General features: G+C 42.3%; 1 protein-coding gene across 2 annotated transcripts in view; it reads left to right on the forward strand.

Moving 5' to 3' along the window:
* The first annotated feature begins 319 nt into the window (after positions 1-319).
* Positions 320-27,459, forward strand: part of myo5b (myosin VB) — a 270,346-nt gene continuing 243,206 nt past the window's right edge. For both annotated transcript variants that reach the window (XM_048526919.2, XM_048526929.2), the window contains exon 1: positions 320-747. In XM_048526919.2, coding sequence (XP_048382876.2) covers positions 721-747 — 27 coding nt within the window. In that variant the 5' untranslated portion in view covers positions 320-720. The remainder of the gene's footprint in view (positions 748-27,459) is intronic.

The raw sequence follows: 27,459 nt of genomic DNA on the forward strand, positions 1-27,459 counted from the left end.
CTAACAAATAAAAGTGTGCAAAGTAGAGGTAGAAAAGCTTTGTTTTAAAGCCCTGCTGTCTTTATTTTAGATGGAGGGTAAATTACTTGAAGAATTCTTCAATTGCTGGAAACTAGAGGGCATTTGTGAGGGGAAGACAGGAGCCCGGGCTAGGTTTGGAAGAGGACAGAGGCTGGGGAAGCAGCGATCACCACCGCAGGGGAAGAGACAGGTGCAAACACTGTCGCAGTCCTCAAGCCGGCACTGGCGCGGAATCTCAAAACGCGGAAGTCACCAGCAGATGGCTCACCCGTTCCCAGAGCCTCCTGGGGGAAAAGCTTGGTTTCAGTGACACGGGAAATCAGAGCACCTTGCGAAGCTTTCTACAAACGCAAGCATTTTTCGTTTTGTTTTCGCTCTCCCGTTGCAAAGCGCGCACGGCGCGTCTGTTGGAGTCATTTGTGATTCTTACTGTTAGTATAAATCCCACTTTCCCCGAATTAGAAATAAAAGCACCAGGTCGGGGAGCGGCTTAAAGCCTAGGGGCGGAGATCTTGACACCAACTTTACACCTGAGTGAAAGGTCGCTGCAGAAAAGCAGGAAAAATGGCGACTAATGGAGACATCGCTTCGCTAATGTCCAATGTGGATGGTAACTAAAGCGGCTGGGGGGTGGCCACACGTCCATCTTCCCATTGCTTCAGCAGCAGGAGGAAGAAGGCAGACAAAGTACAGATCGACATGTCAGCCTCGGAACTTTACAGCAAGGTGAGTGTTGGGGAGATTGTAGCCATTTAAAATGGTTACAATCTCCTGGATACCACTTTCATTCCAAATTAAAAAGTGTTAAAGTCGACAGCGCGCTGCGCACCAAGCCCCACGATAATACTAATTAGGAGGAAAACCACTATCGCAGTCCTATCCTCATTTCTTTTAAATGTTTCATTTTAAAAATCAGTTTCTCCACCTTCCTTCCGTTCTCCTGTGTTGATTCGGAAGCTCCAGTAAACATTTAATTTCCCGCTGCCGTTGAGATTAAAGTCAATGTTGCGCGATAAAGTTTGAAGTAATTTTCATTTGTGGCAAGCAATCCTTGTTTGTTTAGTTTTCTTTTTCAAAGGTAAACATTTAATGCGATCTCCTCGAAGCGGGTAGTGCGGAGCAGGTGTTTAATGGTGCAGGTTGTGTGAGAGAGGTTGGGATCGTCTGTGGCTTTAGCAAAATCGGGAACAGGCATAAAAATACCTGCACAAGTTTGAATAGTTTTTTAAAAAATACAGTTCTACCTTCTGAGTTGCACGGTTTCAAGTTTTGCTGTTTGTCTCTTGATCCGGAAAGACGAGAGAAATTCAATTTTAAAAAAAAGAGATTGCTGGAGAAACTCGGCAGGTTTGCAGCATCTGTGGGGAGAAACGATTTGACTTGTCGAACGCAGGGACCCATTATCGGGTTTTTTCTCTCTAGATGCTGTCAGACCTGAGTTTCTCCAGCAATATGTGTTTTTGTTTGCTCCAGATCACCGGTATCCGCCGTTCCTTGAATTTTAAAAAAACGTATTTTTGAAAACGCTGAAAGCACCTTTAATGCAAATTTGATTCAATGGACTGAATACTACACAAATCTGGACACAGTGAGAATGTCTCTTCTTTAGTTCTACGCGATTAGGGAACAGTTTCGTTTCCTCAAAAATCTTTTTATTGGTGACACTAAAAACAATGCCTGGATACTTTTATTTTATAAAATAAAACTTTTATCTTGCTAGTAACATCCGAGTCTGACTGCCCTGTTATTGGGATATCTCTTTCGATGGGAAGTGGGAGCGCTGTGGTAAATGTTATTGGACAAGTAAGACTTTGGAGATTTGCTATAAAATTGCACAAAGGATCCAGGAGGAATTTAAATTAGTTTTACTTAAAATCTGGAATTTTATGAAATAATTAGTTGTGCTGATTACAATATAACCACATTAGTAATGCTTTGGCTTTTTTTTAATGTCCAAGTGTCAGGAATTCTAGTGACTTCACCTAGTTTGACCTACATGTGATTACAACATAGAACACTACAACACAGTACAGGCCCTTTGGCCCTCGATGCTGCGCCGACCTGTGAAACCAGACTGAAGCCCATCTAACCTGCACTATTCCATTATTATCCATATGCTTATCCAATGACCATTTACATGCCCTTAAAGTTGGCGAGTCCACTACTGTTGCAGGCAGGGCATTCCACACCCTTACTACTCTCTGATTAAAGAGCCTACCTCTGACATCTGTCCGAGATCTAACACCCATCAATTTAAAGCTATGTCCCCTCGTGCTAGCCACCTCCATCTGAGGAAAAAGGCTCTCATTGTCCGCTCTATCTAACCCTCTGATCATCTTGTATGTCTCAATTAGGTCACCTCTTAACCACCTTCTCTCTAACGAAAATAGCCTCAAGTCTCTCAGCCTTTCCTCATAAGACCTTCCCTCCATACCAGGAAACATCCTGGTAAATCTCCTCTGCACCCTTTCCAATGTTTCCACATCCTTCCTATAATGCGGTGACCAGAACTGTATGCAACACTCCCAAGTGCAGCAGCACCAGAGTTCTGTACAGCTGCAACATGACCTCATGGCTCGGAAAATCAATCCCTCTACCAATAAAACCTAACACACCGTATGCCTTCTTAACAACCCTATCAACCTGGGTGGCAACTTTCAGGGATCTATGCACATGGACACTGAGATTTCTCTGCTCATCCACACTACCAAGGATCTTACCATTAGCTCAGTATTCTGTATTCCTGTTACTCCTTCCAAAGTGAATCACCTCAGGTTTTTCCGCATTAAATTCCATTTGCCACCTCTAAGCCCATCTCTGCAGCTTATCTATATCCCTGTGTAACCTGCAACATCCTTCCACACTATCCACAACTCCACTGACTTTAGTGTCATCTGCAAATTTACTAACCCATCCTTCTGCACCCTCATCCAGGTCATTTATAAAAATGACAAACAGCAGTGGCCCCAAAACAAATCCTTGCGCGACACCACTAGTTACAGAACTCGAGGATGAACATTTCCCATCAACCACCACCCTCTGTCGTCTTCCAACTAGGCAATTTTTGATCCAAAGTGTTCAATCACCCTCAATCCCATGACTCCGTATTTTATGCAATAGCCTAAATTCACATGTGCTTATCCCTGAATTATCCCAGAAGTGACTTAACTGGTGATTTGTTGCAACAAACTTATAGAAAAGTCAGACAAGAATAAAATGGGGCAGTTTACGTGCCATTGAGCTAAAACAATGGATACACCCTGTCCATTTAAGCATGGAAAGTGGTTCTCAGTAACATCTGCAGATTTGTGCTAATACAGGGGCTGTTCCATGCTGCTGGTTTCCCAGAAGTCTCCATTACCATTCATGGTTAGGTTCTATGCTAACAGCAGAACAGACTAACCAGAGTTGACAGCACAGTGATATAAAGTTGCCATAGTCATACTGGACCATAGGTCTATTCTCTCATTAGAAAGAGGCAAATGATAATTTAACCTAAGGGTCACTACTCAAGTGATGAGAAAGAATGAAAAGGAGAGTCCTTGACAGTAACCAAAGTTGGTGCAGGAATTCAACCCACATTTTGCAAATCAGCTGGCAAAGAAAATGGGAATAGGAGATGGAATTTTTGCAGGTGGGAGGAGGTGTTTTCTAGGAGCTGTGGGAGTCAGTGGGCTTGAAATAGACATTGGTTTCTAGGTGGTTTGCCTACCTACTAACCTCATCCCGCCACCTTGACCTGTCCACCCTCCTGGGACTGACCTATTAGCTCTCCACCTGTACTCTCCTCTCCACCTATCTCTCTTCTATCCATCTTTGGCCCGCCTCCCTATATATTTCAGAACCCTCTCCCCATCCCCCTTTTCTGATGGAGGGCCTAGGCCCGAAATGTCAGCTTTTGTGCTCCGAAGATGCTGCTTGGCCTGCTGTGTTCATCCAGCTCCCCGATTTGTTGTCTCGGATCCCCCAGCATCTGCAGTTCCCATTATCTCTCTCTTTCCTCTATGTTGCACCCTGCTTTGAAAAGATGTAGAATGTACTGCTTATAGAGGATGTCAATACCAACCAACAAGAGTGGTTTACTAATAGCACTGCTGACCGAGTCCTGAAGAGCATGTCTGCCAGTCTGGACCTACAAGGGATAGTGAAAAAATCAACTGATGTACCTTTCCCATGGAAGCATTTGTCGTGACCCTTTATAGTGATGGTCCCATCTTCAAATTGAAAATAGCCTGCAATGTGTGGTATGACACTACCACTGTTCTAAATGGGGTAGGTGCTGAATATTTGAGCAAATCCAGCACCGGATTCTCTGGGTGAGCTCCTCTTTCTACAAACAAAGGCAGTGAGTGTCTGACAATAGGGATCTCTGAAAGTCAACAAAAAGCCTAGTGTACAGACCAGTGTTGTCAGCACACTCCTGAATTGAAGTGATATCTAAACTCTGCATCGATGATATGTAAGGAGCTAGCGAAATTCCACCAGCTACGCCTCCACTGCTTTCTCTGAATTTAATCGGAGGACCTTCATTCAGGCAAAACTCCTGTGAAATCAACTGATTGGCTGAATGTTGTCTGCATGGTGAAGCATTCTTTTTTTTCCACCGTCTGGCCCTATTCTTGCCATTCTGAAATGGCTGGCCTTGGGAAGAGCAAAGAACATGCTAGAAAGACTCGCTGAAGTTTGGAAACATTTAACTTTGATTGGGAGGAGCTTGTTGTCATTCATTTGAAATGGCTATAATCTGTCTGTCATGTTGTACCATGCTTAGACTCACATTTTATTGATCAGGCAGTACAGTAGTAGAGAAAGAAACAAAACATTCTATACATTCTGTTCCTCATCGCAAAGATCTGTAGGTGAGAATTGGCCACCTCGGGTGTCAAATAAAGAACCAAACAGAAACTTGTGACTGAGGAGACATCATCTTTAAATTTATGGACAGATCTTTTTATAAGATCATAAGTCACAAGAGCTGAATTAGGCTATTCAGCCCATTGAATCTGCTCTGCTGTTCAATCATGGCTGATCTGTTTCTTAGTCTCATTCTTCTGCAGCTTTCCCTTACCCTTTGATCCCCTTACTAATCAAGTATTAACTTTGACCCCCACGTGATGTCACCAAAAACATTGACAAAGTTAATACTTGATTAGTAAGGGGATCAAAGGGTAAGGGAAGGTGGCAGGACTCTTTCTTCAGAACTCAGGACTGATTAAGTCGACTATTGTGGCACCTTTTTTACCAAATGCCTGTTGAAAATCCAACCATATTACCTCCACTTTTCCTCTTTAATCTACCCTGCTTTTTACTCCCACAAAGAATTCTAATAAAATTGTCAGGCATGATTTCCCCTTCATGAAACCATGCTGACTCAACTTGATCATATTATGTATTCTAAATGCTGTATTACAATTTTCATAATAGATTCTAACATTTTCCCAATAACATGTTATTATACTGGTATTAAAGCAAACTACTGAAGATTTTATGTTCACTAACTTTTGCCAAAGAGAATGCTGAGAACTATAATGGCAAGGCTGAGTAAATGAGGATATGTATAGAAGTGGGACTGTTTTGCCATATTCATTCTCAGCTCCTGAAGCAGTTCATATCCGTATGAAGTAAGACCTGGACAATGCTTGGGTTGATTTGTGATGCGTTGGTTATTTGCTACTTGTTAAGTGCCAGGTAATGCAGTCCAACAAGTGATAATCTAACCATTGACCCTTGCTATTAAATAGCATTTTCATCACTGAACCCCACAGGTAACACCATGGGGGTTACTTACAGCCAATACTGAGATGGACCTCCAAATAAATAGTGGTTTCATGAGCAGGCCAGAGACTGAGAATTCCATGGCAGGTAATTTTGCCTCATGAATTCCCAGGACCTGCCTATAACGTACAAGTCAGGAATGTGCTAGAATATTTTCCATTTTCCTGGATGAGTGCAGCTCTAACAATGCTCAAGAAGTTCAGCCATCTAGGGCAAGTAGCCTGCCTGATTGGCAGCCCATCCACCACTTTCACCATCTGCCCCCTTTACCATCTTCAGCGACATCTTGCAAACTTTTTCGTCATCTGGATGGACAAGGACAACAGGTGCATGGGAACATGATCAGCTGCAAGTTTCTGTTTCAGCACCACACTATATCCCGAACTAAAACTATACCTCTATTCCTTCATGGGTCAAAATTCTAGACCTCATGCCCTAATGGCATTCTGGGGGACCCAGTCCCCAAGGACTGCAGCAGCTCAAAAAGGCAACTTGCCACCATCACCTTTTATGAGGGTAATTGGGGATGAACAACAATGCTGGCTTAGCCAGTGGTGCTCACATCCTGTGGAATAAATATTACAAAATGGCTTAGTCTTCTCTCTCTTACTCAGATTAGAAAACATTGTTACATTTGTATGGAGCGTAGCAATGGAAAACCCATCTTTATGAAGTCAATTTCAGACTGTTTTGAAAGGTTTGACAATTCCAAGGATAAAATCATGTAGTTACTTTTGCTTCATTTTTGTTAAAGTTAAATTATTATTTCAAGTAACTTGCATTTTAAAAAGTGCTATGAAATACAATAAAACACAAGCACTTAATTCTGTGATGTGATAAATGTCACTACCACATAAAGGGTAACACACAAGATTTGCAGATATAATAAATGTATGATATTGTTAATGAGACAAAATATAGAATGCAAGCAGCTTTTCAAAATAAAATTAACAACATAATTTCTGTGAAAGCAGATTAAATATGGCAATTTTGTTCTAGTGATACTCAGTGGCTGCTACACCATACCACTTTTTTAAAACTGTGAGCTGTAGTTTTGATCTTGAAAGCATCATTAATTAGATTTATTCTTCTGAATATTAATGTTCCTTGCACTTTTGGAATATTCGAGAATTAAAGATCCATCTTGTGGATTTTGCTTTGAACAGCAAGTGATAATAGACCATAAACTGTTTTTCCTTTCCCCATTTTCTTTTCACTTTTTTCTTTCATTTTTAAGTATGTTTTGGAAGGGGGTGACAAGAATGGGTTTTTATCTTGATAGGGTGATTACAAGATGCAGATCATGTGATAAGTCCTAATGTTTATCTTACTGGATTGATTCCTGGTGCGAGGGCCTTGTCCTCTGAAGAGTGGTTATGTAGAGATAACAAGGTGTAGAGCTGGATGAACACAGCAGGCCAAGCAGCATCTTAGGAGTAGGATTTGGCCAATATTCGCCTGCAGTTTAGAACAAGAAGTATTTTCAATGAAGCATTTTGTAATGGGAAGATTTCTTGGTGTTGAAAGTTTGTTCCGCTGGCTGTCAAATCTAGATCTAGAAGACATAGTTGGGACTGAGACAGGAATTGATCATTTGTTTCTGAAATGAAGTGTAATTTCTTCCAAGTACTGTTAAATATTTCAAATTCTCATAACACAGAGAGCACTGTAGGCTCCAATTCAGTATGGTACACCGATAACAAATGAGTTCAGCAAGCAATTAACATGGCAAGTTGAATGTTGTCACTTCTTGCAAGGGCAATGGAATATGAAAATGCAATTTAAAAAAAATTGCTCGGCACTGATGAGACATCTGGAGTACTGCGTACAGTTTTTTTTCTGGTCTCTATTTAAGAAAAGACATAACTGTTAGAAACAACTTTGAAAAAGATTGATTTCTCTGATTCCCAGGATTGGCTACATGTTTATCTTTGAGGAAATATTGAACATATCCACTGAATTGTAAGATGTTATCTTATTGAAACGTTATCTTTGTGAAACACCTGATCCCAAGGGGAATTATTTGGATGAACCATGTTGTGGAAGGAGACCATACTTAGGAACAGAGTTTCAAAGTAAGGATTTTCCAATGTAAGATGTCTGTGGAATGCTCTCCCCAGAGAGTAGTTGTGCAATTGTCATTGAATATTTTTAAGCAGAGGTTGATTAAATTTTTGACGAGTTAGAGACTTAGATTATTGAAGGTAGATCAAAATATTGAATTGTGTCACAGTAAGGTCTGCCGTGATCTTGTTGAATGGTGGAGTGGGCTTGAGGGGCCATTCCTCATGAAAGTATTCATTGAGACAGATGTTTTTGTTCTTGGAATCAATTAAATATGGGAATCAGCTTGGGGGGGAAAAAAGCATGAGATTAAGCAACTTTGGCCTGGTGTTCGACCTCTGGGTGGTCTGGCTAGCAAGGTGAGATCAAGTGGAATACAGGGAAAACTAGCCGTTTGGATAAAGCACTGGCTAAAAGGTAGAAGACAGGGGTAGTGATGGCACATTACTTTTCAGACTGGAGGCCTGTGACCAGTGCTGGGTCCACAGCTCTTTGTCCTTTATATAAATGGTTTGGATGTGAACATAGGAGGTATGGTTGGTAAGTTTGCAGATGACACCAAAATTGGTGGTGTAGTGGACAGTGAAGAAGGTTACCGCAAAGTACAAAGTATAATCTTGATCAGATGGGCCAGTGGGCGGCATATGGAATTTATAGTAGATAAATGTGAGGTGCTGCATTTTGGGCAAACCAGGGCAGGACTTGTATCCTTAATGATAGGGTCCTAGGAACTGTTGTTGAATAAAGAGATCCTGGTGCACAGGTTCATTGTTCCTTGAAAGTGGAGTTGCGGGTAGGTAGGATAGTGAAGAGAGCGTTTTGGAATGCTTGCCGTTATTGGCCAGTGCATTGAATATAGGTGTTCGGAGGTCATGTTGCAGTTGTACATGACATTATTTAGCCCACTTTTTGAATACTGCGTGCAATTCTGGTCTCACTGCTGTAGGAAGGACATTGAAAGGTTCAGAAAAGATTTAGGAGGATGTTGCTAGGCTCGAAGGGTTTGAGCTATTTGAGAGAAGTGGAATAGGCTGGGGCTATTTTCCCTGGAACATTGGAGGCTGAGGGGTGACCTTATAGGGGTGTATATAATCATGAGGAGCGTGGTTAGGGTAAATAGGCAAGGTCTTTTCCCCGGAGTGGGGAAGTCCAAAACTAGAAGGCATAGATTTAAGTTGATAGGGGAAAGATTTAAGAAGGACCTGAGGGGCAACTTTTTCCCGAAAGGGTGGTGCATGAATGGAGTGAGATGCCAGAGGAGGTGGTGGAGGCTGGTACAATTGCAACATCAAAAAGCCATCTGGAGGGATATATGAAAAAGAAGGGTTTAGAGGGATGTGGGCCAAATGCTGACTAATGGGACTAAATCAATGTAGGCTGCCTGGCTGTCATGGATGAGTTGGACTGAAGGGTCTGTTTCCATGCTGTGTAGCTTATTGAATGGTTGAGTAGCCCTTAGGGAATGTCACTCTGGATTGATAACTGAGGAGTTCATTAGTCTAATTGGACAGCACTACAAAATGGATTTTTTTCTTGACTTAGGGGTACAATAGATGTCTTTTATCACTGTATAGATTCTCATAATGTATAATAAATCTTGTTATCCAGCAGCCGAAGAGACTTGGTTTGGAACGTATTAAGACGAAATCTTGATGTATTTTAGAAAAAGTTACTGTCGTTCTGATGAACCTCCAGTGAAGGTGAAGTGAAATGGTTGTGTGCAGTTATAGATGATGTCAAGCTTACTACGAGGGAACTGCTCGTATTACATCCAATTACTTTGGTAGGGTATTTGCGTTCCTCTCTTAAAATATTGAAACACTTTGTTAGACCGTTGTGACAAAGAAGTGAATGTAAAACCCACTCCTTTTCAAGTTGTTGCAATCTAATTTTGTGAAGGACAGACTGGCCGTGAAATGTTTGCTCTTTCTGTAAGAGTGGTGACTGGTACCTTTGGGATCAAACCTAAGATCAGGAATTGAGAGGAGTGAGTAGAGAGAGAGAGAGTTTTAAACTGCATCCCACCATTTGGGGCAGTCTGTTAGAGCTGGAATGGACAGCACTGAATTAGAAGCTGAAAAGGGGAACTGGGAAGTTGGGAGATAACAAGGTGTAGAGCTGGATGAACACAGCAGGCCGAGCAGGAAAGCTGACGTTTCGGGCCTGGACCCATCTTCAGAAAATCTTTCTGAAGAAAGGTCCAGGCCCGAAACGTCAGCTTTCCTGCTCCTCTGATGCTGCTTGGCCTGCTGTGTTCATCCAGCTCTACACCTTGTTATCTCAGATTCTCCAGCATCTGCAGTTCCTACTATCTCTGGGAAGTTAGGAGTCAGGTTTCAAACAGAATACAGCTTGGAGAAGAAATTGGATTCACTTTTGCGCAAAAGTAGAGTTGTGTTTTTTTTTCCATTTTGTTTTGCATTGACATCCTTTCATACAGCTTTGTTTTTATATGCTACTGTCTTTTGAAATTTGATATTCAAATATGATTTTATTATATCACTACTTTTTGTATAAAGAGGTCTTCCTGCATTAGCCTTTGGAAAATTTTATACTCCCACATGCTAGCTCATTCAACCTTCCCTGTTACAAAGAAGAGTCACACTGGAATTTCTCACTGCCCAGATGCTATCATACCTTTTCGATTAGATTAGATTCCCTGCAATGTGGAAACGGGCCCTTCAGCCCAACAAGTCCACACTGCCCCTTGGAGCATCCCACCCAGACCCAAACCCCTATACCCCACACCTCCCTGAACACTACAGGCAATTTAGCATGGCCGATCCACCTAGCCTGCACACCTTTTGACAGTGGGAGGAAACCGGAGCACCCAGAGGAAACCCACACAGACACGGGGAGAATGTGCCAACTCCACACAGACAGTTAACCGAGGCTGGAATCGAACCTGGGTCCCTGGCGCTGTGAGGCTGCAGTGCTAACCACTGAGCCACCGTGCCACCCCAGATGGTAGATGCTAGAACACCTTCTGTGTTCATCTAGTGTTTTTTTTATTTCAGATTTCCAGCATCTGCAGGACTTTGTCTATTTCCCCCTTTCTTTGCTACATCACAAGGATAAAAGCTATTAGTGAAAACCAACAGGGAAAGAATGTTCTTTTTATATTTTAAAATAAAGTAGACGTCTTTTTTTTTGTTTTTCTTATTGACAGACAATCAGAGTCCGTGGAATTGGGAACGAAGTCCATCTTCTTTTGAAACTGCTGCACTGCAATTTGAATCTTTTGTTTAGTGCTATTCCAGGCTTTGGTGAGAAAATTAACCCAGTTGTTCCCAAATTATCCTTCAGTCCACATAAAGGCACATGTAGGCCATCCTTGCCTTGTCTGGCCTGCACATGACTCCAGACCCATGGCAACATGGCTGACTGTTAACTGCCCTCTCAAGTGACCTGGCAAGCCACTCAGTTCAAGTGATAAATAGGGATGGGCAGTAAATGCTGACTCAGCAAGTAACCCCACCCACCCCTCTCCTGCCCTCCCCTCCTTCACATAAACATCCTGTTTTTTTGGAAGAGAGGCTGAGATATGGAATATATTGTGTCCTGTAAATTTTACTCCTGGCGAAATTTTTGTTTTGAGTACAATTCTAATCGGGCAAAGCAATCCACGCAATACTTTTGCCCCTCCCTCATATTTAGCCTCAGATTGGTACCTTGTCATCGACCACTGGGGTCTCTCACACTGGAATTCTTACCCTAACTTCAACATGTTTCTCTTCTCTACATTAAGACCTTCTCGTAAGACCCACCTCTTCAACTAAAGTACCAAGATTCAATTCTTTCCTTCAGGGCTTGTTTCTATCTGATTACACTTTTCATTTAGTACCCTGAATGTTTTTCCATGTCATTGTGCCTTTATAAATTGGTGGAATATCTGTCCACCACAGGAAAGACAAAGTGAAATGAGGTAGTAACGATGCAATGTCACTCTCTCCTGGCATGATCTCATTTCAAGCTGATTCTGAGTTAAACAATATAAAGCTGATACCCAGTGTGAAAACAGTAGCTAAATTTAAAATGATCAGTTGACATGTTTACAAGTGCTGTTAAAACCTATTACTAATGTATTATTATTATCGTTCATTAATTTGGTTTTTACCACTTATGGGTGTGCACTTCTGTATTCAGTCAGCATCTTCAGTGTATCTTTCAGTACATACCTATGGATGTTTTGGTTGTGGAATCCCTACAGTGTGGAAGCAGGTCCTTTGGCCCAACAAATCCACACTGGACCTCGGACATGCCACCCAGACCCATCCCTATAACCGACCTCACATACACACCCCTGAAACACAATGGGCAATTCATTTTGGTCACTCCACTAGGCTGCACATCTTTGGACAGTAGGAGTAAACCAGGGCACCTGGAGGAAACCCACTGGGAGAATGTGTGGAGTTTGTACACAGTCGCCCGAGGGTGGAATTGAACTGGGTCCCCGGTGCTGTGAGGCAGCAGTGCTAACCACTGAGCCACCGTGCTGCCCTGTGTTTATTTAGGGATATGGACATTGCTGCTAAAGTCAGGATTTTCTACATGATCTTGACTGTCCTTCAGAAGGTGATATTGAAGCACCTGAGTATAAAGGTGTGGCATACCACTTGAGAGCTGTTCAAGGGTCAACCACATTGCTGTTGGTCTGGACTCTCATACTGTTGAAGAACTGTAGAATTTATTCCCTAAGGGATATCAGTGAAATAGCTAGGTTCTTGCAACAATCTAGTAGTTTCATGGTCATCATTTACTCTTATTCCAAGTTTTTAATTATGTCAAATTTAAATTCCCAGCTGCGATGGTGTGATTTCAACTTGTTAGTCAAGCAACATAACTACTTTGCTATTCTAACTGATATGTAGCCATCTGCTGTATAATCCCTATGCATACCTCCTTTTTCATTCAAAAAAAAATTGAGTTTTGGATCTTGGAAAGGAGGCAGCATATACTGACTGTCCTTCTTCACTGCAACTCCCCCCACCAAAGCAATTCCACATTTCCTTCTGTTTGCTTTTGCTCAGTCTGCAGATCAGAATTACTGTGTGTGAAATTAACTCCAGTGTAATTCATTTCCCAATTCCAACTGGTAGAACTCATCCTTGACTACTATACCACCACTTAATACATTGAAAATTCCTGGCAATACTGATGTTGTAGCTGTGGTTCTTCCAATTCTACTCTTTGCATGATTAAATAAAAGTAAAGGAGAATGCATTTAGAATGGTAGCTGAGGTTCAAAGTAAATGTGACAATTCAATAGTACGTGTACTATGAAGATTTTTGAAAACCTGATTGACAGCATCTGCAGTTCTTTCGGAGCGAAAACAGAAGTTGTTAGAAAAGCTCAGCAGGTCTGGAAGCATCTGTGATGAAAAATCAGAGTTAATGTTTCATGTCCTGTGACTGTTCCTCAAAACTGATGGTAGCTGAGAAAACTTTGCTTTATGTGCAGAAAATAGGGAGGGGGATGGGGTAGGGACTAAACGATAGGATAGAGCCCAAAGAGAGAGAGAACAATTGGATAGACAAGGGAGTTCTAACAATCTGGCTGTGAGGGTGAGTAGTTATTAATGGGGATGGTAGTGACAAACAATAGGTGGAGTGTAATGGCAGCTTATGTGATAACAAGGCCCGGTGTGTGGGTTAGGGTTCTAGGACATGGGAGAGCTTTGGCTCTGAAATGATTGAACTCGATATTAAGTCCCGAGGGCGGCAGGGTCCTGAAGCAGAAAATGACATGTTCTTCTAGCTTGCACTAAGCTTCGATGGAACACATCAGCAAACCAGAGATGAAGATCTGGTTTGTTAAAGTTACAGGCAACTTTATTATAATAGCTCGGGGTCTTTTTCGAGTAGAAGTTCTGTGAAGCAGTCACCCGGTCTACACTTCATTTCCCCAGTGTAAAGGTGAATGCAGTAGACTTGATTCTGGGAGGTGCAGGTGAAATGTTGCTTCACCTGGAAGGTATGTTTGGGCCCTTGGATACTGGGGAGGCAGGAGGTAGTTGGGCAGGTGTTTCCCAGTTGCCAGGGACGGTGCCATGTGCTGATGGTGGGGGTGGGTGTGGTTGTGTGTTGGGGGTGAAGGGAAGAGTAGAACAGGGTGTCCCAGAGGGAATGGTCCCTGTGGAAGGTAAACAAGGGAGGGGAGCGAAGTGTGTGTCTGGTTGTGGCAGAAATGGTGACTGGTCATGTTCTAGATGTGGACCCTGGTGGAATGGTAGGTAAGGACAAGGGTAACTCTATTGCTGTTGCAAGATGGAAGATGGGGAGAGGGTGGAAGTATGGAAGATAGGTCAGACTCTGTTGAGCACCAGTCAACAAATGGTGCTGAGGAATCCTCAGTTGAAGAAGATGATGGACATTTTGGAGGCTCCCTTGTCAATTTTGGCCTCATCTGAATGTATGCAACGGAGGTAGAGACACTGAGTGAGAAGGTGTTTTTACAGGAAGCAGGATGTGTGAGGTTGTTTAATACTGATAGCTGTGGGAGTCATTGGGTTTATATTGGATATTAGCGGCTGGTCTACCCTGAGAAATGGAAACAGATGTCGAGGAAGGGAAGGGAGGAGCCAGAGATGGACCAGGTGGAAATTGGAAATGAAATCAATGAACTTTTCCCATTCCAGTTGGGAGAGAGAAGGGTCACTGCACCTTGAAATGTTAATTCTGCTTTCTCTGTACAGATGTCAGACCTGCTGAGTATCTCCGGTAATTTCGGCATTCATGACTGTTGGCCTTTCCAGGATGCTATTTCTGAATTTTAAGTTGATTTTTATATTTTCTTTTTTGAAAAAAAAGTCTCCAGATGAGCTGATATTACACAATGGCAGCAAAAAAGTATAGGGAATGGAATGATTCAAATCTGAGACTTTATTTTGATCAAGATGGCTGGGAAATTTATAGCAAGCAGGCATACGACATGCGAAACTAGGCAATGAGACATTGTTATCAGAGATAATGGGAACTGCAGATGCTGGAGAATCCAAGATAACAAAGTGTGGAGCTGGATGAACACAGCAGGCCAAGCAGCATCTCGGGAGCACAAAAGCTGACGTTTTGGGCCTAGACCCTTCATCAGAGAGGGGGATGGGGAATCTGAAATAAATAGGGAGAGAGGGGGAGGCAGACCGAAGATGGATAGAGGAGAAGATAGGTGGAGAGGAGAGTATAGGTGGGGAGGGGATAGGTCAGTCTAAGGAGGGCGGACAGGTCAAGGAGGCGGGATGAGGTTAGTAGGTGGGAAATGGAGGTGCGGCTTGAGGTGGGAGGAGGGGATAGGTGGGAGGAAGAACAGGTTAGGGAGGCGGGGACGAGCTGGACTGGTTTTGGGATGTAGAGGGGGGAGGGGAGATTTTTGAAGTCCACATTGATACCATTGGGCTACAGGGTTCCCAAGCGGAATATGAGTTGCTGTTCCTGCAATTTTCAGGTGGCATCATTGTGGCACTGCAGGAGGCCCAGGATGGACATGTCGTCTAAGGAATGGGAGGGGGAGTTAAAATGGTTTGCGACTGGGAGGTGCAGTTGTTTATTGTGAACCGAGCAGAAGTGTTCTGCAAAGCGGTCCTCAAGCCTCTGCTTGGTTTCACCAATGTAGAGGAAGCCATACCGTGTAAAGTGGGTACAGTGTATACTACATTGGCAGATGTGCAGGTGAACATCTGCTGAATATGAAAAGCCTTCTTGGTGCCTGGGATGGGGTTGTGGCAGGAGGTATGGGGCAAGTGTAGTACTTGCTGTGGTTGCAGGGGAAGGTGCCGGGTGTGGTGGGGTTGGAGGGGAGTGTGGAGCGGACAAGGGAGTCACGGAGAGACCACTCTCTCCGGAAAGCAGACAGGGGAGGGGATGGAAAACTGTCTTGGGTGGTGGGGTGGGAATGTAGATGGCGGAAGTGTCACATCCCCCTCGTCCTCACATACCACCCCATCATCCTCCGACACTTACGCCATCTACAATCCGACCCCACCACCCAAGACATTTTTCCATCCCCTCCCCTGTCTGCTTTCCAGAGAGACCACTCTCTCCGTGACTCCTTTGTCCGCTCCACACTCCCCTCCAACCCCACCACACCCGGCACCTTCCCCTGCAACCGCAGGAAGTGCTACACTTGCCCCCCACCTCCTCCCTCACCCCCATCCCAGGCCCCAAGATGACTTTCCATATGAAGCAGAGGTTCACCTGCACATCTGCCAATGTGGTATACTGTATCCATTGTACCCGGCGTGGCTACCTCTACATTGGGGAAACCAAGCGGAGGCTTGGGGACCGCTTTGCAGAACACCTCCGCTCAGTTTGCAATAAACAACTGCACGTCCCAGTTGCGAATCATTTCAACTCCCCCCCCCCCCCCCCATTCCTCAGATGACATGCCCATCATAGGCCTCCTGCAGTGCCACAATGATGCCACCCGAAGGTTGCAGGAACAGCAACTCATGTTCCGCTTGGGAGCCCTGCAGCCCAATGGTATCAATGTGGACTTCACAAGCTTCAAAATCTTCCCCGCCTCCCTAACCTGTTCTTCCTCTCACCTATCCCCTCCTCCCACCTCAAGCCGCACCTCCATTTCCCACCTACTAACCTCATCCCGCCTCCTTGACCTGTCTGCCCTCCCTAGACTGACCTATGCCCTCCCCACCTATACTCCCCTCTCCACCTATCTTCTCCTCTATCCATCTTCGGTCCGCCTCCCCCTCTCTCCCTATTTATTTCAGAACCCTCTCCCGTCCCTCTCTCTGATGGGTCTAGGCCCGAAACGTCAGCTTTTGTGCTCCTGAGATGCTGCTTGGTCTGCTGTGTTCATCCAGCTCCACACACTTATCAATGAGACATTGTTAGCTTTATAAATCTTTGTTCCATATTTAGTGTATGTGTGTGATATGCATATTTTGTGAACATGTTGGAATTACCACTGATTTCTGGACTTGGCCTACAATGTGAATTGAATGGATTTAGCACATTAGGTACAATGTCTTATCCTTGAGTGTGCATGGCAGATGATAAATAATCCTGCAATGCCTGACTCCAGTATCTGCAATCTATTTTTCTTTGCAGGGCACTTCAATTTGGCAAGCACTTGCCTGACTGCATTTACTGCTGAATGACTTGAACTACTGTGTCATAAAAAAGACATTTTAATTAAGGATTCACTCAGCATACAGATGTGATCATCTGCCCTTCAAACACAGTGATCAGTTGGAATCATTTGCAGTACTATAAAGCAGTTAAACATAACCTTTCGAGGAGGGGACAAATATTTATATTTGAACTACTGCAGCAACAACAAATACCTAAAGCAAAACACAAGGAAATATCATCATTTGAAGCACTTTTAATTATCTGACATCTGCTTTATTTCGGGGAGACTTGCCAGTGGTTTACTCTAGAACATTAGTTTTGTTTAAACTGTTTTTTTTGTAGCAGTTTAGGTGGGTGACTGTTAAATGTTGAGTATTATTCAATAGCAAAATTTTATCTAATCTGAAAGAACTGCAAATGAAATTAAGATATTTTGGTTTATTATTTAAAACTTCAAACATATCAGTAGTCAATGCAATGAAAAAAACATCAGGACCTATTAACAAGCAGAACAGAATGTTTACAGCATGCAGGCGGTGTCCCCAGTTTAGGAACGTCTGATCTCGAAATGCTTGTACTTACGAATGTGATAACATATAGATGTAGTTTCGAAGATCTGACATATCAGTGTTTCTTGTACTAATCACAAATGGCTATTGTATATTGTCCTGAATTGTAACTCAAGGGCAGAATTTGTTCCCAACCCGATGGCTGCCTCTATATTTGCAGACAAGTGCCAGGCAGTGATCATCTCCAGAAGGAGACTCTAATTTTCCTTTTGGGATCCAATGGTGTCACCATGGCTGAATACTCCCACCATCAACATTTTGGAGCTTACTATTGACTACACATTGAACGAGAGGAGCCATCTTTCTTTAAGAAAAAGAGGCATATGATACATGCCAAATAATAACAGAAATCAGGAAGAGTACCTCAAATGAAGAGAGGAGCTAAGGCTGGAATAAGGAAAGCTGAGATGAAGTATGAGGAAAGCATGGCAGACTGCGCTGAGACAAATAGTAAAATGTTCTACAAACGTATTGTTAAAGATTAGTGAAGGGTAGACTGGGCCCTATAAGGAACAATCAGGGGTAAAAGTCTTACTGAAGCCAAGGGTATGGCAGAGCTCCAAAATGATCACTTTATTTCTTAATCTTTCTGACCAAATTAGTAGATGGTGACAATGGTCTGATGATGAACAACTGAGAAGTATTGGGATAAATGAAGAGCCATTTTCCAACCTGCTCCTTGGAACCACATTTAGCCTTCCTTCTCAAACAACAGTTCAATTCTCCCTTAAATGCTTTGATTGAACCAATCTTTATGATACTGTCAGGCATTCCAAATCGCAAACACTGTGCATTTAATGAAGAAACCTTCTCTTTGCAATTTTGCTGCTGCTTTTGGCTTTGTCTGAATCTGTGTTGGCACATTTTTTTTAGATCTGTCCATGATTGGAAACGACATTCTCGCTACTCTGTCCTGCCCCCTCATTATTTTGAACGTCTCTATCAAATTTCTCCTCAATCTCTCTTATTTCAAGTGAAACTTTTTCAGTTTGTCTAATATTCTTACCTACCTTCTGTTCTGATGAAAACTCATAGATCTGAAACATTGGTCTGCTCCCCTCCACAAATGCTGCATGATTTGCTGAGAATTTCCATCTCCTTTTTGTTTTTATTTTTCCCGTAAAGTATCTGCAGTATCATGCTTTGCTCTTGTAAACACAAATATAATACAAATCAATAATACACAATAATACACATTATCAATATAAATCAATAATACACATTATAATACACAATATTATGATACAACATAATCAATATTGTAAAAATCTTTACACAATTGGCACATAAGAGAAGGTGCTAAGTTTATATAACTCTGCTTAGAAATTTGACAATAGTAATAAGATATTTGCTTAACATATTTAGCTGACAGTTTTTATTTGTGTACTGATGTCTCTGCAAAAGTATTAGAGAAAGAAATGAAATTTAATTATTAAGGACTCACCCACTAATATTGGCATCAGTGATTGCTGTTCACTGTTTTCTGTTATCATTAACTGCTAAATAAATCTTCAAGAAAACTTTGTATACTTTTATCTGTGGTTTTTAAATGTCTGAACTTATTGAAATCTGGAAGAATGAAATGACTATTAAGATTCAACTGCATAACATTTCCCCCAGGCCACCTTCTCCCCACCCTGCTCTTTGTTCCTTTGCTCTATGTCAGAGTGTAGTTCCTTGTACTACTGTTCTCTGTCACCTTGCGTGAGTGACTAGGCTTAATAGATTGTCAGGGTAAATTATGTTAATGATGGCTATCGTCTCAATTCGAGCAGACTTTTTATGCCTAACTACAATATGCCCCTGGAAATCAAGCGTGCCATTCTGGCGTTGACATAACAGATAAATTTGTTTTTTTTTAATCGATGTTTGTAAAAATTTCCCAATTTACTTGTCTGTTTAGACCCAGGTGAGCCGAAAGCATGAACAAGGTTTTGATGCCTGGCAAGGATTATTAATTATTACAAGTCAACACTCTCATACCTATAGCTGGAATCTGAACTATTGACATATGACTTGATTAGTTAAAACTCTAACCCCCTCTTAGGGTCCTGTGGTGGTGCAGTGATATTGACTGTACCCCTGGGCCAGGAGGCCTGGGCTTGAATCCTACTGCTCCGGAGATGTGAAATAGCTTCTTTGTACAGGTTGATTAGGGAAAACTTCCTTTATACATAAACACCAGTTTTTTTTTGTTTGTCTATTTATAAAGGGAAGAACTAGTTGAATGGTCTATGTGCAGAAGGTTTGCTGATCTTTTTGTTTGACAGGACTTGTTCTTCAATGTCTCTTCTCCAGACACACACTTCACACCCTCACAGGAGGCACAGAATGGATCACAAATTATAAGGTCTCTGACTTGGTGGTTGGAAACTACAACTTATAGCGAATGGTAAGAAGGCAAGAGCTTAGGATGATACAAAAAGTCTACAGAGGGATGTAGATAGGTAAGGTGAGTGGGCAAAAACCAGGCATATGGAATGTCGTGTGGAAAAATGAGAGGCTATGTATTTTAGCAAGAAGCATAGAAGAACTGAATATTATTTAAATGGAGAAAGACTGTCAAAAGCTAAAACACAGGAATTTGAGTGTCCTCATGTATAAATTGTTAAAAGCTAGCAAGCAAGTTTTAGCGAGTAATAGAGAAGGCAAATGATGTAATGGCTTTTATTTCAAAGGGAAATGAATTAAAATGGGGTGGGGGGAGAACTGCAGATGCTAGAAAACCAAAACAAACACAAATTACTGTAAAAGCTGAGCAGGTCTGGCAGCATCTATGGAGAGAACTTAAAGTTAACATTTCAGGTCCAGCAACCCAGTTTCAGAACAATTTCTGATTAAAAATATTGAAGTTTTGCTAAAACTAAAAGCAGTAGTTAGGCACAACTGGAATACAGTGAATGGTTTTGGTCTCCTTATCTAAGGAAGATATACTGACGTTGAAGAAAGTTCATTAGGTTGATACAAGGTATGGAGAGATTGTTTTGAGGTTGAGTAGGTTGGGCCTGTACTCAGTGGAGTTTAGAAGAATGAGAGGTGACCTTATTGAAACATACAAAATTTTTAGATGACTTGACAAGTTGCAGAAAGATTGTTCCCCTTTGTGTGAGAGTTTAGGACCAGGAGCAATAATCTCAGAATAAGGGGCCACATAAAAGACACAGATGAGGCTGATTTTGTTTTTGTGCGTTATCAATTTCTGGAATTCTTCTTCACAGTGGCCTTTTGAGGTTGGATAATTAAGTACTTAAAGAATGTGAGACTCAGCTTTTTATCCAATTACAAAATTGAGGTCTACAGGGAATTGGAGTTAATTATCAGAACAGTCTACTCCAAATTGAATGGTTGAGCAGATTTAAATGGCCAATTACTGCTCTTAGTTTATTTTCCCTCAAGACCACAAGACCTGACTGACTTCAGGTATTTTCGACTATGCAGAAAGAGACACCACCTTCCCTTCTGAAGGCTTCTGGCAATGTTGTTCATACCCACAAGCTATTCAGCTACCACGGAACTAACCATGAAGTTGTTGGCAGGCAAATGGCTTTTGTCATCCCCAGCTGGTCACGGTCACTACTCTGCAAACCAGTCTGTTATGTGTTGCTGAGGTAATAAAGTGTGGAGCTGGATGAACACAGCAGGCCAAGCAGCATCTCAGGAGCACCAAAGCTGACGTTTTGGGCCTAGACCCTTCATCTAGGCCTGAAAACGTCAGCTTTTGTGCTCCTGAGATGCTGCTTGGCCTGCTGTGTTCATCCAGCTCCACGCTTTGTTATCTTGGATTCTCCAGCATCTGCAGTTCCCATTATCACAGTTACGTGTTGCTGGCGGAATCTCACATTTTATACAGACTCTGGCGCCAGCTTGTCTGCAAACAACATTTCCCCACAGGGTGAACAAAGCAGCCATGCAAACACCACTTGCAATAAGTTCCTGTAATTTTTTTTCTTTAAAATGTAGCAGTCCCTTCCACAATCCAAACACCACCCTCTTCCTGTTTTAGGTCACAATGAAAAATACAGAAAAATAAAAAAAAGGTCTTTACGCAATATGGTACAGAGTTGGAGGTAGATAGTTAGCCAAATTGATAATAAAGGAAAGAGAAAAGCATGAGGAAATAATATGTTCAAGGTATCAAGTCCAAAGCAGATTGCAGGGATCTTCCATAAACTTTGAGAGTGCACCATAATGATGTTATAGTGGGGTAATGTTATTGGTAACAATCTATTCCTTCATTTCATTTCTCCCACCCAGATCAGAGCAACTCCACACCCATTCAACGTTTGTCAGAGAGAAGTAGGACATGTATTTTCGGCCTGAAATGGAGAGATAAGAAAAGCTGGGATTGCTCCCTTGGGAGGGAGGTTTCGTAGAGATTTTTAAAATTGAGTGATTTTCTTAGACTAAATTGAAGAATTGGTTCTCTTGTTAGTAGCGGAGAGCAAAAGTACAATTGGCAAAAGAACAAAATGAGAATATTGTTTGGAAATATTCTACCCGAAAGGACAATGTAAGCATATAGAACATACAACAATACAGCGCAGAACAGGCCCTTCGGCCCTCGATGTTGCGTCGACCTGTGAACTAATCTAAGCCCCTCCCCCTACACTATCCCATCATTATCCATATGCTTATCCAAGGACTATTTAAATGCCCCTAATGTGGCTGAGTTCACTACATTGGCAGACAGGGCATTGCACACCCTTACCACTCTCTGAGTAAAGAACCTGCCTCTCACCCCTCAATTTGTAGCTATGCCCCCTTGTACAAGCTGAAGTCATCATCCTCAGAACAAGACTCTCACTGTCCACCCTATGTAATCCTCTGATCACCTTGTATGTCTCTATTAAATCCAGTCTTAGCCTCCTTCTCTCCAATGAGAACAGACCCAAGTCCCTCAGCCTTTCTTCATAGGGCCTGCACTCCAGACCAGGCAACATCCTGGTAAATCTCCTCTGCACCTTTTCCACTGCTTCCACATCCTTCCTGTAATGGGTGAACCAGAACTGCATGCAGTATTCCAAATGAGGCCGCACTATCGTTTTGTACAGTTGCATCACGACACCACGGCTCCGGAACTCAATCTCTCTACCGATGAAACCTAACACACCATAAGCTGCCTTGACAGCACTATCAACCTGGGTGGCAACTTTCAGGGATTTATGTACATGGACACCAAGATCCCTCTGCACATCCACACTACCAAGAATCTTTCAGTTGACCCGGTATTCTGCCCTCCTATTATTCCTCCCAAATGTAAAAGTAACTTTCAAAATGGAACAAGGAAAATTGAGTGGGGGTAAAAGAGCAGGCGACTGTACCTTTTTTGCTTTGTAAGGATCTAAATTGTTCAACTCAATGTTGAAGTGAAAATGTGCTGTTCTTCAAGCTTGGGTTGAACTTTATGAGAAATTAAAGAACAGTGAGCTCTGTGTTTGCATGGAATGATATATAAAAATGGTGAACACGTGCAAACTCTAGATTTGCTTGTATATTTTCTGTTTACGGAACATGGGTGTTGGCTGGCTGGCCAGCCAGCACTTATTGTCTGCACTTGTTGCCCTTGAAGGTGGTGGTGAACTCTCTTCTTGAACCACTGCAATCCAACCATGGTATGAAGGAGAGAATTCCAGGATTTTGACCCAGCGTCCTGAAGTGGCAGTGATATATTTCCAAGTCAGGATGGTGGGTGGCTTGGAGAGGAATTTATTGGTGTTAGTGTTCCCTTGTATCCACTGCCCTTGTCGTTCTAGAAGGAAGTGGATGTTAGTTTGGAAGGTGCTGTCTAATGATCTTTGGTGAATTTCTGCACTGTGTCTTATAGATAGTGCACGTTGCTATTACTGACTGCAGCGGGAGTGGATACTCTGGGTATGGTGCCCATCAAATGGGCAGCTTTGACCTAGTTGGTGTAAAGTTGTGGGTGCTGCATTCATCAGACAATAATCCATCACACTCCTGACTTGTGCTTTGTGGATGGTGGGCAGGCTTTGAGGAGTCGGTATGTTACTGGCACAGTATTGCTAGCCTCTAACCTAGTCTTGTAGCCACTTTTGTTTATGGTATGAATTCAATTGAGTTTCTGGTCAATCGCAACTCCCAGAAAGTTGACAGTTGAGGATTCAGTGAGCACAACTCCAAGGGACAGTGGTTTAGATACTGTCTTAGTGGAGATAGCCATTGCCTGGCATTTGTTTGTCATTAATGTTACTTGTCACTTGTCAGCCCAAGCATGCATATTGATAAAAGCCAAAAGAACTGCGGATGCTGTAAATCGGGAACAAAAACCAAAGCTGCTGGAAAAACTCAACCGGTCTGGCAGCATCTGGGAAGGAGAAATCAGAGTTAATGTTTCGGGTTCGGTGACCTCAATCCATTCTGAGGAAGGGTCATCGGGCCTGAAATGTTATCTCTGTTGTTACTTCACAGATGCTTCCAGACATGCTGAGCTTTTCCAGCAGCTTTGTTTTTGTTATTGTCCAGATCTTGTTGCATTTGAACATGGATTGACCCAGTCTCTGAGGACTCATGAATTGTACTGAACATTGTGCAATCAACAGTGAACGTCCCCACTTCTTAGCTTTACATTGGAGGGATGGTCTTTCTTGAAGCAGCCGAGGGTTGTGGAGTTTTCCCTCTACCCAATAATTCCAGTTTTGCTAGGGCTTGTTGATTTCTCACTTGGTCAAATGTGGCATTGATGAACGAGGGCTGTTGCACTTACCTCTGGAATTCAACTTTTTTTTTGTCCGTGGTTGAACCAAGGCTATAATGAGGTCAGGTGCCAAGTGGCCCTTGTAGATTCCAAACTGGGTGTTACTGAGAAGGTTCTGCTTGATAGCATCTTTGACACCTGCTATGACTTTACTGATGATCGAGAGTAGACTTATGGGCAGTAATTGGCTGGGTTGTATTTGTCATTTTGTGTACAGGACATATCTGGGGCAATTTTCCCTCTTGTTAGGTAAATGCCAATGTGGTAACTGTACTGGAAGAGCTTGGCTAGGCAAGTGGCAAGTTCTGGAGCATAAGTCTTCCGTACTATTACTGGAATGTTGTCAGGACCCATAGCCTTAGAAGTATCAATTGTCTTAACCATTTCTTGATATCATGCAGAATTTACTGAATTAGCTAAAGACTGGTGTGTGGTGCTGGGGATCATTGGGGGAGGCCAAATTGGACCATCCACCTGACACTTCTGGCTGAAGATTGTTGTAATGTTTCAGCCTTTGTTTTTGCACTGAGTTGGGCTCTTCCATCATTGTGCCAACTAAGTTGAGGTGATTAGTAAAATAGTCACTCAATCTGCATTTAGCTTCCATAATATCACGCAGTTAGGGCAGAGAAACCATTTGGGATTTTGTGAAACGAGGTGAATGAACTTTACACCTTTTAGTATTTGTGTCCGAAGAGGGGCTTGTCTGCGTTGGAAAAGTAACGTTGTGGGAGAAGTGCTGACTTGTAAAGGAAGGGGAAAATAATTTTGGTAGGATTGTACTGGAAATTATCTAATTGGTGGTAGGTGATCTTTCAAGTGTAGAGGCCTGGTTTGGGGCCACGGTTGGGGCCATCTTTGACACCTGCTATGACTTTACTGATGATCGAGAGTAGACTTATGGGCAGTAATTGGCTGGGTTGTATTTGTCATTTTGTGTACAGGACATATCTGGGGCAATTTTCCCTCTTGTTAGGTAAATGCCAATGTGGTAACTGTACTGGAAGAGCTTGGCTAGGCAAGTGGCACGAGGTGGAATAAGGGGAAGAAAAATGCGTGTCAAATAAACTGAATCCTACAATGTGTTTGAAAGGCCCAATGTCAGAGGCACCTAAATGAGTTCCTCTCATTTCAAGGGAACTTCTTTCACAGAGGCAATGCAATCTATAAGTCTTTGACAGTGACTGTTGCAAAATTTAATTTTAAATTAATCATTTAGCAAACTAACATCTGCTCCCAAAAATGAAAGCATCCCTGGAGAGTTCATCCCATCAGTGGTGACTCTACATCCATGAGACGTCATGCACTTTTCAGAAAAACATGCCTAAATTATAGCTGTTCAAACAGATATAGTATGCTAGGAAAGCTAGTATCAAGAGCCAGTATCTTGCCTGCCCATTAAAAGTTGGTACTGATTTTTATTTTAAATGTGAAACAGAAGTGGCAGATTATGTTTTCCCCGAGAGAGAGAACTTGGTATCCTCAGGTGATCTGTATGAAAAACATAAATGGGTGCAAATTAATGAGTTATGCTAGTCCCATCCGGCTGGAACTGTTGTACTTTGCTGATCAGATTATTGCAATGAGTTTTTATATTTTGTTTGTCATGTGTTTCCGTTCCTATGGGAATGGAAGAAACAAAGAAGGAAGACGCCGTTGTTTGAACTCCACGCAAAGACAATTGCAGACACACAACGGAAGCAGCATCAAGTTAAGCTTAGCCTTTTACTCCGTGCAAACTCATAACAATGTGAGAAATTCTCTCAGAACGATTCATGTGTTTCATAACTCCGTTACACTCCATAAGGTATACTGCTTCTATGTTTGTGTACCATCAGCCATTTTAACAGCCAGTCCCAATGTTGACATTGGAACTGTAAAATGTGAATGTTTTCAGCAGAAATTGTTGGAAAAACTCAACAAGTCTGACAGCATCTGTGAAAAGAAAGCAGAGTTAGCATTTTGAGTTCATTGACCCCAACCCCAATCCTGGCCAGATCTTTTACCACCGCACACCCCTTCCGCTGTGCCCTTTCCTGAAATCTGCGCACACGTGATTTAAAGCTGTGTATAGCTTGCAAGTGTTGGTATCAGCAAATGCAATCAAAGCTCAGATTAATGTCCCACAGACCTGTTCACCTAGAATTACCAGTTTTTAACTTATTCTATACAATGATCTGAATGTTTGTTTTCAAAAAAAGCTTACGTACTTGAAAGCAATTTTTCAAATGTAATTGACTTTAAAAAGTTGGAATTAATTTGTATACCTTCCATTGTCTGAAATTAAAACCTTGTTTGTATCAACATGAAAAATCTGTTTGAGTTTATCTTCCAGCTCTCATTCCCTTCCTCAGTATGTGGCCCTCCTGATTCTGGTTTTGGATGCAGGTTTCCCACTCTGTCTTGCACTCGTGCCCTCCTGGGTAGAATCTTCAGCTTAAAGTACCCTCTCCCTGAATGCACCACTACCACCCAATCTCTGCCCCACCTCTTCTCCCCCCGCCCCCCCACCCCCAACCCAACCTGCTTTCCTTTCCTCTCACTCTTGGGTTTCCAGAGGAACATTTTTTTTCTTAAGCAGTTAGCCAAGCTTTCAGTCCATTTTGGAAAATATTCCATTATTGATTATTTCTAAGGCAGTGTTCCTTCCCTCACCCAATATTTTTATTGAAACTTCGTGCAATTCGATTTCTATGAATATAAAATGTTACAGCAAAACTTTATTGTATTACTGTCCCGAGCAATAGAAATAGTCTTTGTGTGCTTTTGTGATTATTGAACTTTGGTTGATTGTTTCATGATTGTTTTGTAACTTGAGAATCCTATGTGAAAAGCTTTTGTGACCTTTTGAGTTTCTAGGAAATAAGTAAATTACAAGTGACCAATTGTACAATGAATCATGATCTCAATACCCTGACGATTCATGGAGGAACAAGGAGAGACTAATTGGAATTGATCACTGGCCTGCTATAAATTTGAAGAAGATTGTTTTTGTTTGTTTGTTTGGGATCGGGTTGAGTGGGAGGAAGATACAACTACACTCGAGAGGAGCTGGAAACAATGATGGAGGAAGTGATCATCGAGCTTGGCAAGGCCTAACTGTCACAGACAAGGCGGTGTGCAATAGGTGCACAAGTTGCATTGCTCTCAAAACAGCTATTTTGTTTTAGTAGCTCAACCAAAACTCCTCAAGACTTATCAATTGCTTTTTCTTTGTGAATGATGTGC

Source organism: Stegostoma tigrinum, chromosome 1 (assembly GCF_030684315.1).
Source record: "Stegostoma tigrinum isolate sSteTig4 chromosome 1, sSteTig4.hap1, whole genome shotgun sequence".
NCBI classification, from domain to species: Eukaryota; Metazoa; Chordata; class Chondrichthyes; order Orectolobiformes; family Stegostomatidae; genus Stegostoma; species Stegostoma tigrinum.